The sequence below is a fragment of the Ornithorhynchus anatinus genome, chromosome X4 (genome assembly GCF_004115215.2).
Source record: "Ornithorhynchus anatinus isolate Pmale09 chromosome X4, mOrnAna1.pri.v4, whole genome shotgun sequence".
NCBI lineage: Eukaryota > Metazoa > Chordata > Mammalia > Monotremata > Ornithorhynchidae > Ornithorhynchus > Ornithorhynchus anatinus.
Genome location: NC_041752.1, coordinates 3,206,723 through 3,221,668, shown reverse-complemented (window position 1 = coordinate 3,221,668; position 14,946 = coordinate 3,206,723). Strand labels below are relative to the sequence as shown.

The following is a 14,946-nucleotide window of genomic DNA, read 5'->3' as shown; positions in this document are numbered from 1 at the left end:
GGCGCCTACTGAGTGCAGCGCACTGTACTGAGCGCTTGGGAAAGGACGACACAACAATAAACAGACCCATTCCCTGCCCACCAGGAGCTTACAGTCTAGAGATGGGGGAGACATAACGCTCCGCTTCCCCCCGGCGAGGGATTTCCCCGCTCCCCTCCAGGCCCAGTCCGATGCCTGGCTGACCCGGCGTCCCAGGCCGTCCCTCGCCCGAAGCGGGTGGTTTTCTGGGCAGCCGGCCTAGGGGGGCAATTCCCTCCGGCCACCTGAGCCCCAGGGGGTCGTCCTCTGGGTATCGCCCCCTCCCCACCCCGCCCCTCCGTGTGTTGCAGGTCGAAATGCTAGAATACAAGTACGGGGGTCACCTGGTGTCCCGGCGGGCGGCCTGCACCATCCAGACGGCCTTCCGCCAGTACCAGCTCAGCAAGAACTTCGAGAAGATCCGCAACTCCCTCCTGGAAAGCCGGAGGCCCCGCCGCATCTCCCTGCGCCAGCTGCGGGTGCAGAATGCCGAGGGGCCGGCGGCCGAGGGCTGCGGGCTGCGCCCCCCGGCCCTGGCCGCCCCCGCCCCCCTGACCGAGCTGGAGGACTCGTTCACCGAGCAGGTGCAGTCGCTGGCCAAGTCCATCGACGAGGCGCTGAGCACGTGGAGCCTGCAGGCCATGTGCTCCCTCCAGGAGGGCGGCGGGCCTGCGGGGGGCTTCCAGCTCCAGGAGGCTTTCGGCCCGGGCTCGGCGGGCCCGGGGCCGGACGGGGACGGGGGCTCCGGAGAGGGGTCCCTGCCCCAGGGCCGCGGCACCCTCATGATGGCCTTCCGCGACGTCACGGTGCAGATCGCCCACCAGAACATCTCCGTCTCCTCCGCCGCCTCCCTGTCCGTGGCCAACTGCCTGGGCGGGGGAGGGAGCCAGGCCGGCCCGGCCTCCGGGGCCGACGCCGAGACCCCGGAGACCCCCGACGACCAGGGGGGGCCCGGCGGCGGCCCTCCCGCCCCGGGCCTGGGGGGCGAGGGGGCGGCGGGGGAGGAGGGCCCGGGGGAGGCCCGGTGCCCCTCGGAGGGTCCGGGCGACAGCGGCCCGTCCATCAAGTCGCCCAAGTCGAGCTCGGAGGCGTCGGGCTCCAAGGAGGCCCTGCAGGCCATGATCCTCAGCCTGCCCCGCTACCACTGCGAGAATCCGGCCGGCTGCAGGTCGCCCACCCTGTCCACGGACACCCTGCGCAAGCGTCTCTACCGCATCGGACTCAACCTCTTCAACATGTGAGCCGTCGTGCCCCCCGCCCCCTGAAAACCTCGCCCACCTACCGAACTCCCCTGAAAATCCCACCCCATCTCTCGCGGTCCCACCTTGCGGCCTAACAGGCTCTGCCACTCGTCCTCTGTGTGACTTCGGGCAAGCCGCTCGACTTCTCTGGGCCTCCGTTTCCTCGTCTGTAAAATGGGGATTAAGGCGGTGAGCCCCACGTGGGACAACCCGATTACCTCGTACCTACCCCAGCGCTTAGAACGGTGCTTGGCACATAGTAAGCGCTTAACGAATACCATCATCATCATCGTTATTATTATTATTAAGTCCAGACTCTCACACCCTCGCTTCCTGGAAGCCCGCCCCCCGACAGCCCCTCTGAAAGCCCCCTCCCCACCCCTGAAGACCCCGACCGTCCCCTAACGCCCCCTCCCTCTGACCACTCCGTGTCCCCGCTGCCCGGGCCCCGCAGGGGAGATGGGGAAGAGGGAAGAGGGTGAAGGTGAGGAAAGAGAGGTGAGGGGAAGTGGGACAGACAGACGTGTTTGTAAATCAAATTGGGCCGAGTAGCATCCATTAGGGGGTGGGGCGGACCCTGTGCTCCTTTAGCAACGGAGCCCCTCCCCCCGGGGGGTCACCTCCCCCGGAACCCCACACCTTCTTCTGCCCACCCCCTAGTTCTGGCAGGATGGGACGGACTGCCACACAGGAGGATACAACAGACACGCATACCCTCGCCCACATACCCTCTCCCAGGAAACACCCAAAATCCCTTGCCCTCCCTCCCTACTGTGCCCAGACACCCACCTCAGCTTGGTCCCTGGGAACACGACAAACCCACCCAAACCTGCCACCCTAGACTCAGGGAAGGACTGCCTGCCCACCTTCCTCTCTCCTTCCCTTACCCCCATTCTCTTTTCCCCAGGGGCACACAAACACACAATCACACACCACACACACACCCTCTTCCCCAGGGGCACACACACACCACATCTCCACTGAGGCACACACCTACATACACACCATCACATCATCAGTCAGACACACACCTAAACACCCTGTGTCACATTCTCACCCAGACGTACACACCTACACACACACACACACACACACGCCATCACATCCTCACTCAGACATCCACCTACGCCATCATTTCCTCAGCCAGGCAGACACCTACGAACACACCATCACGTCCTCACCCAGACGTACACACCTACACCCACACCATCATCATCCTCATCATGTCCCCAGCCAGGCGCACAGCCCCGCACACAACCTGGCCCAGATTCTTGCCTGGCCCTCCTTAAAATTCACCAAGCGCGGGAGCTCCGCTGAAAGCAGAAGCAAAGAGAGAACGGGGATGGGAAAGGGGGAGAAGAAAGAGGAGTCTTCCCGATCCTGAGTCCAGGCTAATAAAGGAGATGAGGGGGAGAGGGAGGATGAGGAGAGGAGGAGTCCGGCCAGGTGAGGGGACCGGTGGAAGAAAGAGCCGCCGGAAGTTGGGATAACAGAGGCAGAGGTGAGAGGGACCCACGAGGACCGTGAATGTCAAGGGAAGGAAGTGGGGTTCCCTCCCTCCCTCAGGGTACCCCCCTACACATACCCCCGACAGAGGCAGGGCTGACCAATCAGGAGTCTTGCTCCCATTTTCCAAACGTGAACACTGAGGCCCAGGGGGCTGCAGAGGTTGAGGTCCCCAGTCCCAGGCCCTGATGGAGGCGTCTGTGGTATTCCCGACTACTGACCCCACATCCTAGGGGGTCTCAGTCCTCCCCACCCAGTGCAAGAAGGTTGGGGGGTGCGGTGGTTCAGGAACAGTGGGGAGGGATCGTGGGGGCCTTCAGACGGGTCTCCCCATTCCCTTGCCCTCACAGAAACCCGGACAAGGGGGTCCAGTTCCTCATTTCCCGGGGCTTCATCCCCGACACCCCCACTGGCGTGGCTCACTTCCTGCTGCAGAGGAAGGGTCTCAGCCGCCAGATGATCGGCGAGTTCCTGGGGAACAGCAAGAAGCAGTTCAACCGCGATGTCCTAGAGTAAGTGACCTCCTGCTCGTCCCCAGCTGCCCCCAGCCCTTCCCCTGCCCTGTTCCTGGGGAACCGTGAGGAAAATGCTCAGTCGTGACATGCCCCTCCAGCAGGCCCCCTGAATGCTCCCAGTTGTCTCCAGGCCGCCCCCCAACCCTGTTTCGGGAGAACAGCGAGAAGCAGTTCAACCACGATATGCTGGAATAAGTGACCTGCCCACTCAATCCCTCACGATCCCTGCCCTCGAGGATCTTAGAGTCTACTGTGTGCAGAGCACTGGACTGAGCGCTTGGGAGAAGACGATAGACAGGAACCAGGCTCACCCTGGGCCACATCCCCTGTTCTTATCGTATGCCTAATCACTGCCCTAAGTGCTGGGGAAAAAAAGACATTCAGGTTAAACAGAGTTCCTCTCCCACACGGGTCTCACGGTTAAGAGGGAAGGAGAATAGTTATTGAATCCCCATTATACAGATAAGGGTACTGAACTCCAAAGAAATTACTTGTGACTTGCCCAAGTTCACACACCAGGCAAGTGGTGGAGTGGGATTGGAACCCAGGTCCCCTGATTCCCCGCCCTTTGCTCTTTCCACTAGGCCACAGTACTTTCCCCAGCCCCCAACTCTGTCACCATGGTGCTAGAGGTCCTGAAGAGTTCAATTTCCCTCTCTGGGTCTCAGTTTCTCCACCTGTAAAATGGAGAAAGATGCGACTATACTCCCCAACTCGGTAATTCGTAAGCACTTTGGAATCCCAGCAGGAGTAGACAGATGAAATTCTGAGTTCTCTTTCCATTTTCCTCTTCCTCTTTTCTTTTCCCTTTTCCTCTCTCGCAGCTCCCCTTTCCCTCCCTTTCTTTCTCGTCCTCAAGTAGTGGTATTTATTGACTACTACAGCATGCAGAGCACTGTACTGAGTTCTTCCTCCCCATCCTGTCTCCACAACCTCCCTCCCTTCTCCCTCTCTCATCTCCCCCTCCTTCCCTAGTTTTCTCTTTCCCTTCCTCTCTTTTTCTCCCCATCCTGTCCCACAGCCTCCCTTCTCTTGTCCCTACTCCATCTCCTCACTCTCTTCCTCTCTTTTGCTCTCTCACTCTCTTCTTCCCTCTCTTTTTCTTTCTCCCCATCTTATTCCCACAGCCGCACTCCCCCCTTCCTCTTGCTCTCGCTTTCTCTCTCCCTTCCTCTCCCTTGCTCCCCCTCCTGTCACCACAGCCTCCCTTCCTTCTCCCTCTTCCCCTCTCCTCTTCCTCCATCCCCTTTTCCCCTTCCTCTCTTTCTCTCCCTCCTCCGTCCCATCTCCCCCTTTCCCTCTCTCTCTCCCTCCTCCAACCTGTCTCTCCCTTCCTCTCTCTTTTCCTTTCTCCCATCTTGTCCCCCTAGCTTTCTTCTCCTCCTCCTGCTCCCTCTCTTTCTCTTTCTTGTCTCTCTCTCCCTCCCTTTCTTTCTTTCTTCCCCATCTTGTTCCCACAGCCTCCCTCCCCTCTCCCGCTCTTTCATTCCCTCTCCCCCTTCTTCTCTTCCCCTCCCTCTCAATCTCTCTTTCTCTGATTTGCCGAGCCTCTGGACGGAGGACTATTGATTCGATGACAGTGAATACCACTGATTGATTGATTGACTGGTGAGCCCACCCTCCCCCAAGCTGGGCTGCATGGGCTGGAGGTGGAAGGGAGAGATGGCGGGAGCCAGAGTCTCAATCCCGCAAGCCTGCACGCTAGTCGGGCGGTCGATGGAGGCTTCAGCCCCAATGGTTCCTCGAGCCCTCAGCCCTGCGTGGGGAAGCTGGGACCCCGGGCTGCAGCTGCATTAATGCCTTCACCCTCCAATGCCTGCCTGCCAGGATGCATTAGTGCAGACAACGGCCCTGCTTCCACATCACTGCCGTTCCTGGTCCCCGGGGAAGGGGAGCTGGGAATGGGGGGAAGAAATGAGACCACAGAGTTAATCCAGGGATTTTCTTTTTTTCCCAGCAGCCCAATAGGCTGAGAATTGGAGCGAGAGCAGGCAGCTGCTGAGCTGGGCTGATGCCCTGCCCCCTTGAGAAGCAGCTGGGTCTGGCAGAAAGAACACGGGCGGGGTGTCAGAGGACCTGGGTTCTAATCCCGATTCTGCCATTTGTCTGCTGTGTGACTTGGGGCAAGTCACTTCATTTCTCTGGGCCTCAGTTCCCTCATTTGTAAAATGGGGATTCAATCCTGCTCCCTCCTACTTCGACTGTGAGCCTCATTTGAGTCAGAAGCTGCACCCCAACCTGATTAACTTGTATCTACCCCAGTGCTGAGAACAGTGCTTGGCACATAATAAGCGTTTAATGAACACCCTAAATATTAGTCATGTCATGCAGGGCCTGGCCAGTCTCCAGTTGCCTGGGGCCATAGAGGTGGGCTTACCAGGTGGGCATTGGGATGGGGGGGTGTTCGATGCCCGGGTAGAGGGAGAGAGAGGCATCAGGGAGCCTGAGGGCTTCTCCCACAGGCCGAGGGGCCACCAGGGAGGCCCCTGACCCTTAACTTGCAGCTTAATGCTGGGGGGATCGGGCGTGCCAAGGGAGGCAGCATGGACTAGTGTCTCGGTCCCGGCTCTGTCAATTACCGCCTGCGTGACCTTGGGAAAGTCACTTCACTTCTCTGGGCCTCCACCTCTTCATCTGTAAAATGGGATTGAATGGCTGGGTTGGGTTGGGGTTTGGGAGGAGGTGGGGGGATGGGTGAGGATTTGGGAGGAGGGATGATGTGGATGGAGAGAGGGGTGGTGGGGGTGCTGCAGGGGGTGAAGAGAGGGATTCAATCGATGCTGTTTATTGAGCGCTTACTGTGTGCGGAGCATTGTTCTAAGCACTTGGGAGAGGACAATGTAATACATTCCCTGCCCACAGTGAACTTGCAGTCTAGCGGGAACAAGAAGCAGCGTGGCCAAATGGATAGAGCACGGGCCTGGGAGTCAGAAGGACCTGGGTTCTTGTCTCGGCTCTCTCACTTGTCTGCTGAGTCTTGGGCAAGTCCTTCACTTCTCTGGGCCTCAGTTGCCTCATCTGTAAAAAGGGGAATAGGACTGTAAACCCCATGTGGGACAGGGACCGAGTCCAACCCGATTTGCTTCTAACTACCCCAGCGCTCCGTTCAGTGCCTGGCACATAGTAAGCACTTAACAAATACGACTATTATTACTGTTATTATTACCACCTTCCCAACCACCTCCACCGGGTGGGCAGAGTCTCCGGCTGGAGGGTGGGAGGGGCCTCCGGCCCCGGCCCGGCCCTGACCACCACCCCGGCCGGCAGCTGCGTGGTGGACGAGATGGACTTCTCCTGCCTGGAGCTGGACGAGGGCCTACGCAAATTCCAAGCTCACATCCGCGTGCAAGGGGAAGCCCAGAAGGTGGAGCGGCTCATCGAGGCCTTCAGGTAGGGAGGTGGGGCTTAATCCAGAAGCAGTGTGGCCTAGTGGATAGAACATGGGCTTGCGAGTCAGGGGACCTGGATTCTCATTCCGACTCCGCCACTTGTCTGCTGCGTGACCTTGGACAAGACAATTCCTCTGGGCCTCAGTTACCTCATTTGTAAAATGGGGATTGAGACCGTGAGCCCATGTGGGACAGGGACTGGGGCCAACCTGATTAGCTTGTACCTACCTCAGTGCTTAGTACGGTGCCTTGTACCTGGTAAGCGCTTAACAAAAAAAGGGGGGGGGGGTCTGGGAAAGATGGGAAATGTGGGAGATGAGGTCAGAGACCCGACCGGGGTTGGTGGGGGTGGTGGGGGAAGGAGCTGAGAGAGAGGGGGCAGAGCTTGAGTGGGAGTTGGGGTGGGGGAGGAGGGCTTAGCCTGACCCACCTCTCCTCACCTCCTCGCAGCCAGCGGTACTGCGTGTGTAACCCGGACGTGGTGCAGCAGTTCCACAACCCCGACACCATCTTCATCCTGGCCTTCGCCATCGTCCTGCTCAACACGGACATGTACAGCCCCAACATCAAGCCCGACCGCAAGATGATGCTGCAGGATTTTATCCGCAACCTGCGAGGTGAGGGAATGGACCGGAGTGGAGGAGGAGGAGGAGGAGGAAGAAGAGGGAGCCAGATCAGGCGGCGGCTGGTAGCACTGATGACCTTTTGTCCCCCAGAACCCTGGATCGCACACGGACCCCCTCATGCTTCCCATCCTCTTTGCCCCACCCTGACACCTCCTTGCCACCTTGACGCCTTACCATCCCCTCCCTTCCCTCCACCCCCGCCGAATCCCAACCACCCCCATCTCAACTGGATTGAGTTGGGCAAAATATGAAGCCCCTTCCCAGCCATGCCCGGAACCCCAGGGCCAGCTGGATTGGGAGGGTGGAACCTCTGCTCTCTGCTGAGCTCTGTACTGAGTGCCTTCTGTGGACAGAACGCTGTACTGAGCATCTTCTGGCTACATACCACTATACTGTGAGCCTTCTGTGTACAGAGCACTGTACCGAACGCCTTCTGGGTTCAGGCCACCGTTCCGAGTGCCTTCTAAGATTAATAATTATGGTATTTGTTAAGCGCTTACTCTGTGCCAAGCACTGTTCTACTCCCTGGGGTAGATACAAGCTAATGGGGTTGCACACAGTCCCTGTCCCACAAGGGGCTCACAGTCTTAATCCACAATTCCCAATTTCAATCCCCTCCTGGGTTCAGAGCACTGTTGTGAGTACCTTCTGGGTACACAGCGTGGCTTCGTGGAAAGAGCACGGGCTTGGGAGTCAGAGGTCGTGGGTTCGAATCCCGGATCCGCCACTTGTCTGCTGTGTGACCTTGGGCAAGTCACTTAACCTCTCTGTGCCTCAGTTACCTCATCTGTAAAAATGGGGATTAAAAAATGTGAGTTCCACCTGGGACAATCTGATTACCCTGTATCTACCCCAGCGCTTAGAACTGTGCTCAGCACATAGTAACAAATATCATAATTATTATACTAGGCACTTTACTGAGTACAGAGGGTACTGAGGGCCTGCTATTTGCAGAGTGCTGTGACGAGCACTGGGCGCAGAGCACTGTACTGAACCCTGGAAACACAGACTACAGGGAAAAGACGCAGTTCCCAACATCAAGAAGCTGACAGTGAAACGGGGGAGGGTAACAGACCTAAATGTCCAAGTGACCATGAAAAGCGGGCGAGAGCACAGAGGCGAAAGCGGAATGCCGTGGATGAGCAGGGATTGTCACCAAGCTGTCCCATTGGGAGTCAACGCCGCAGATCGAGGGGATGAAGAGGGGCTCGCAGAGGGATGGGGGTGGTCTGCCCCCTCTCTGACCCTGACGCAAGTCCTCCGACCCCCCGGCCTCCCCCCGGCCCGCAGGGGTGGACGACGGCGCGGACATCCCCCGGGATCTGGTGGTGGGCATCTATGAACGGATCCAGCAGAAGGAGCTCAAGTCCAATGAGGACCACGTCACCTACGTCACCAAGGTGGAGAAGTCCATCGTGGGCATGAAGACGGTGGGTTATTCCCGTTGGAGGTCTCGGGGTTCCCCTCGCCACCCCTCCCCAGACTCTCCCTTGAGGCCAAGGGGTACGCGAGTGGAGCCGATGGGACAGGGTGTCACAGCTTGCCCCCACCTAGCCGCTCTTCCCCCAGCTTGCCCCCACTGATGCCCTGACCGGTGGCCCCACTGATGCCCCACAGGTGCTGTCGGCGCCTCACCGGAGGCTGGTGTGTTGCAGCCGTCTGTTTGAGGTGGCGGACCTCAACAAGCTGCAGAAGCAGGCCGCCCACCAGCGCGAGGTGTTCCTCTTCAACGACCTGCTCGTGGTGAGGGGCTCGCCACCCCCCCTCGGAGCCCTGCCCCAGCCCCTGCTCCCCCAAACAGCCGGATCCTCCTCCTAACCCAGAGCCCTTCCACTAGCTGTCCTTCTTCCTCCAGATCCTCCTTCCCCCCTTAAAAGACAGAGCCCCACGACCCACAGCGTGAGAGAGGCAGAACCGGGAGAGATTCTGTGTCCCTCGACCCCCCCCAAGACCGCCCCCCGCGCCCACTTGCCCCCCGTGCTGGTGCTGACATCTGTGTGTGTTTGTGTGTGTGTGTGCACGTGTGTGTATGTGCATGCGTGTGCATGCGGGCATCTTGGGCAGATCCTCAAGCTGTGCCCCAAGAAGAAGAGCCCCTCCACCTACACATTCTGCAGGGCCGTGGGCTTGCTGGGGATGCAGTTCCAGCTCTTTGAGAATGAGTGTAAGTCTGCCCCGGGATGGGGTTTTCGGGGGGAAGGGGGTCACCCAAGGGGGAAGCGCAGGGGGCGGGGGTGGCTGGGGATGCAGTTCCAGCTCTTTGAGAATGAGTGTGTCTGTCCTGGGGGGGGGGCACCCACAGTGGGAGAGCAGGGGACGGGGGTAGCTGGGGAGAGAGACCACTGAAACAGCCATGGAGGATCAGGGGACAATCTCCCCGGTGGCCCCATCCACTGATAAATGTGTCTGGAGCGGGGGTCCCCTCGCCAGGCCCACCCTGTGCCATCCACCCTACCGTCCTATCCTTCCTGCCCTTCCTCCTCCATTCACAATACCGAGCACTTCCAGAGGACAGAGGATGCATAGCCACCTCATGGCCTAATGAAAAGAGCCCAGGCCTGGAAGTCAGAGGAATTGGGTTCTCATCCCGGCCCTGCCACTTGTCTGCTCCGTGACCTTGGACCAGTCACTTCGCATCTCTGCACTTCAGCGACCTCATCTGTAAAATGGGGACTAAGACTGTGAGCCCCACGTGGGACAGGGACTACGTCCAACTGATGGTGTCCAATCTTGTATTGACCCCAGCACTTCGTAAGTGCTTAACGAATGCCATAAAAAGCCCCAAACTATCCTCTGACCCCCCATTCTGGGGTCCAGCCCACTGACGGTGCCCCCCCGACAGATTATTCCCACGGCATCACCTTGGTGACGCCGGCCTCGGGCTCCGAGAAGAAACAGGTGCTCCACTTCTGCGCGCTGGGATCGGAGGAGATGCAGAAGTTTGTGGACGACCTGAAGGAGTCCATCGCCGAGGTCATGGAGCTGGAGCAGATTCGCATCGAATGTGAGCCTCCAGGGTAGCCCCAGCGCCCGGAGGGCTGTGGGTGTGGGCGTGGGGTGGGCTCTTTGGCAGGCGTGTGTGTATGCGTGTCTGTGTGCGTGCAACGTGGCCTAGTGGAAAGAACATAGGGCCGGGAATCAGGAGATCGTGGTTCTAATACCAGCTGAGTGACCCTGGGCAAGTCACCTCACTTCTCGGAGCCTTAGTTCCCTCATCTGTAAAATGGAGCTGAAACATCTATTCTCCCTCCCCGATAGTCCCACGAGGGACAGGTGCCGCATCCGGCTTGAGCCGGCCGCATCATCTTGTATCTCTCCTACCGGTTAGCACAATGCTTGGTACATAAGAATTGCTTAACAAAGACCACCAAACGCATTATGCTTGGATGTGTTTCTGTGCCAGCAGGTGTAAGAGGGAGTTATGGGTGGGAGTTTGGGCTTTAATAATAATAATATTAATGATAACTGTGATATTTGTTAATCGTTTACTATGTGCCAGGCACTGTACTAAGCACTGGGGTATATACAAACAAAAGGGGTTAGACACGGTCCCTGTCCCACATGAGGCTCAGAGTCTCATTCCCCATTTTACAGATGAGGTAACTGAGACCAAGAGAAGTGGAACAACTTGCCCAAGGTCACACAGCAGATCAGTGCTGGAGCTGGGATTAGAACCCATGACCTCCTGCCTCCCAGGCCCATGCTCTATCCACTACTTCATGCTGCTTTAAGGGTGTGCCCGTGAGTCCCAGGGTGGCACAGGAAGGCCCCCAGCTTCCAGGCGGGCGGAAGCTGATGAAAGAATTGACAAGTGGGGAGTGAGAGAGGGGCATTCAAGGGAATTGGACCTTCCTTCTCAGCCGGGGGAGCTAAGGCAGGTGGCTTCCAGAGTCTCCCATCGGCTGCTGCCCTGTATGGAGAGATGGCTATCAGGAAGAGCTTCCTAGGAGTGCTGGTTTGGCCCCAGAAAGGACCATTGGCCACAGAATCGACTCCAGCCTGGCTGTGGGTAGGGACATGGGAGAAGGGGGAGAGAAACGAGGGCTGGAGAGGTTTGGAAGAGGAGGAGGTTTGCCTAGATGAACTCCGGAAAGCTGTGGGAAACAGAAAGCACACTGCCTGGTGCAGGTAGTTCTAGGCTTTGGACCGCAAAGTGCTCGTGAGATAATATTTCTTTAAGTGGGGGGCCCAGAAAATGAAGCAGCATGAGAAACAGGGTGGCCTAGTGGATGGAGCCTGGGCCTGGAAATCCGAAGGACCTGGGTTCTAAACCTGGCTCTGCCACTTGTCTGCAGTGTGAACTTGGCCAAGACACTTCACTTCTCTGGGCTTCAGTGACCTCATCTGTAAAATAGGGATTAAGACTGTGAGCCCCATATGGAACAGGCTCTTTGTCCTACCTGCTTAGAATGGTGCCTGGCACATAATAAGTGCTTAACAAATGCCATTGAAAAAAAGGGGGGGGGGCAAAAAAGCAGACACACAGGCCACTGTCAGCAGACCGAGCCCTGCTAAATCCTCTAAATTACCTCCCAACACTCCTGCCCTCCCTCTACAGCCCCTATTCGGGATGGAGATCGGGAGAAGTTTGCGGGAGGCGGAGTGGGAGGGGAGGGAGTCCCCTTCTCCAGCCTGGCTCAGGTTCAAGGGGAATGCTAGAGGCAGGAGGATGGACTTATTGACCCCGGAGTCTTTGGTTCTCTGCTGGATAGGAGATGTGGTTTCACCCTGAGCTATGTTATGTGCCACCTGGTTTTCTGTCCCCTTCTCCCTCTCTTCTCCCCCACCAGTCTCTCTCCCTCCCCCCACTGCTCTGTTCACTGGGTGCTCTCTGCCCCCAGGGGAGCTGGAGAAGCAAAACGGCGCCAAGACCCTCTCACTCAACTCCCACAGTGCCCAGCTCGTCCCGCATTCGAAGCCAGGATCTCCTTCAGGTGAGAGTCTGTGCCACCGCTCAATCAATCCATCAATCACTGGGATTTATTGAGCGCTTACTGTGGGCCGAGCACTGGACTGAGCGCAGGACAGTGTAGCAGAGTTGGTGGAGCGCGAAGGTCCAGCTCACTCCAGGACTCCCAGTCTCCCTCCCAGATTCCTGAGCCCCCTGGGAATTGGGTATTAGCATGTCCCAGTCCCCCTGTTTTCTAGAGGGGGAAACCGAGACCCACTGAAGGCTCGTGGCGGGCCAGAGGGGGATCAGAATCAGGGCCTGGAGTACCTTAAAACCTCACATTAGGCGAGGAGCTTATCCAAATTAAGGAAGGGCTTGTGCGGAGTCAGAGAAGAAGAATGTGGAATCGAGTCTGTAACCCGGGCTACATGAAAAATGGAGGAAAAAAAGGGCAGGAACACGAGAAACCCTAGTCAAATGTTTTAAGAAATGGCAATGGGAGTGAGAAGGTGACAGGGCTCCAGCGTGGAATTGTGCTATATTAATCATCTCTTCGGACCTTGGAGGTGGAAGAGAAGATTTAAGATATTTCCTCTAACCGCCGCCCCCCCCCCGCCCCCCCACCAATGCTGCATCGTCTCCGCCTCATCGTCTCATCGTCTCTATCCTTTAGCACTTGGTATTCACCCCACCCTCAGCCCCACAGCGCATATGTACAAATCCATAGTTAATTCGTATTAATGTCTCTCTACCCCTCTAATCTAAAAGCTCACTATGGACAGGGAGGATGGCCACCAACTCTGTGGTGCTGTACTCTCTCAAGTGCTTAGTAGAGTGCTCTGCATATAGAAAGTGTTCACTGAGCGACTGATAGAGTCAGGAGCAGGGGCATGGGGTGGGAGGGGCTGAGGACCCCAAGCCCCACCCTGCTGTCCAGCCCGAGCCAAGCCCCGAGTGACCAGGTCCTACCAGGGGCTGAGTGAGCCCAGAAGAGGCCTTGGGCCTCACTTCTGGGAGCCAGAAGTAGGGGGTCGGGGGCTGGGAGGAAGGTCGCCGGTGGGCCAGACTGATCCCGGGCACCCCCGGGACCGCAGCCGGATGACCTTTCCTTCCCCAGGCCAGCGGGAGGCGAGCGAGAAGGCGGAGGACAGCCCGGCGGAGGTGAGTAGCCGCCTTACTGACCAGGTGAGGGTCGCGGCCCTCCCCCCGCCCCTCCCGGCCCTTCTCACTGTCTCTGTTGTTTCTCTTCCCAGGTGTTAATCACTGCCTCCCCGGCCCGGCCGGCCATCCCCCCACTGTCCAGAGAGCCCCGCTAAAGCTCAGCACTTGGGCGGGCGGTGCCAGGGTCACCTCGCCCCTCCCCCGGCCCCCAGTCCTCCGGCCGGGTAGGGAGCTGCCCCCCCCCCCCCCGGCTCTGAGGGCATCTCCTTGGAAACAGACCCGCCCTCCCCTCCCTCCGAGCTCTTCCCCTAGGGAAACGCCCGGCCCCCCAGGGGACCCCTGCCTATCTAACCCCTGTGGGCCACCTCCCTCCGAGAAGCGACCCATCCCCCCCAACCGCCTGCCCCCTTCCGCAAACTGCCCCCAGTGAGGAAAATGGTTAGACGCCCCCCCTCCAGGGACCAGCTCCTATTGGAAGGGGGATGTACCACCTCGGAAGCCGCTGGTCCCGAGGCGGGGATGGCCGGTTCGGTCTCTCTGGGGCCCTGCTGGGGATGGCCTGAGCACTGTGCTCTCCGCCAGGTAGCCCCGCTCCCCAACTTGCTTAGATCTGCCCTCCCCCTCCTCCTCCAGTTGGGACCCCCTTCCTCCCCAAGACCTAGTCAAGCCCGACCTCACCCCGACTGGCTTTTTCCATCTTGGAGTCGCCACCAGCAGCCCTGCCTGGGCTCCCACTGTGTGCAGAGCACTGTTCCGAGCCCCTGCTGGGAGCAGAGCGCTGTACTGATCGCCGACAGGAGCACTGTTCCGGGCCCTTGCTGTGAGCAGAGTGCTGTCCCGAGCACCTAAGGCATACGAAACGTTGCATTAGGTACCTATTGCCTACAGAGCACCGTTCTGAGCCCCCGCTGTGATCAGAGCGCTGTACTGAGCACCTTATGGGTGCAGAACACTTCCCAGCCCCGCTATGAACAGAGCACCTACTGTATAAGAGCACTGTATTAGGTCCCTATCGTGTATCGACCACAGTTCTGAGCCCCTGCTGTGGCAGAGTGCTGTACTAGCGCCTACTATGTACCAGAGCACTGTACTAGACACCTGCCGAATGCAGAGCACCAACCTGAGTACATTCTGTGTACCGAATATTTCACTTGGCACCTAACCATTTGCAGACTCCCGTAGAGGACACCTACTGTGTATACGGCACCGAAGTGAGTGTTTTCTGTGTGCACTAGGAGTAGTAATAGTAATAATATTTATTAAACATCTTCTGTGTGCTTAGCACTGTACTAAGGACTCGGAGAGAATTCACAGGTGTGAATTAGATGCGTTCCCTCTCCTTCAGAGGGCTCACAATCTAAAAACTCCACAATACCAGCCCACTCTGTTGTTTCCCCTAGCCATAAGTTGTTTTTAATGTCTGTCTCCACACCTAGACTCTCTTAAGGGCAGGGAGCACGTCTATCAACTCTACGGTATTGGCTTTTCCCGGTTGCTCAGCCCAGTGCCCCGCGCACGGGAAGAGCCCGGTGAAAATAAAAATGCAAATAAAAGGGGGGAGTGGGGAATTGGTGAGAGATGCATAAGGGTGCTTCACCA

General features: G+C 58.2%; 1 protein-coding gene across 1 annotated transcript in view; it reads left to right on the top strand.

Annotated features, from left to right (window-relative positions):
- Positions 1–14,946, top strand: part of IQSEC3 (IQ motif and Sec7 domain ArfGEF 3) — a 39,597-nt gene that overhangs the window by 19,963 nt on the left and 4,688 nt on the right. The window contains exons 4-13 of the mRNA XM_039910696.1: positions 330–1,255; positions 3,116–3,277; positions 6,548–6,670; positions 7,120–7,286; positions 8,586–8,725; positions 8,913–9,038; positions 9,360–9,459; positions 10,138–10,299; positions 12,137–12,229; positions 13,304–13,371. Of these exons, the coding sequence (XP_039766630.1) occupies positions 330–1,255; positions 3,116–3,277; positions 6,548–6,670; positions 7,120–7,286; positions 8,586–8,725; positions 8,913–9,038; positions 9,360–9,459; positions 10,138–10,299; positions 12,137–12,229; positions 13,304–13,371 (2,067 nt within the window). The remainder of the gene's footprint in view (positions 1–329; positions 1,256–3,115; positions 3,278–6,547; positions 6,671–7,119; positions 7,287–8,585; positions 8,726–8,912; positions 9,039–9,359; positions 9,460–10,137; positions 10,300–12,136; positions 12,230–13,303; positions 13,372–14,946) is intronic.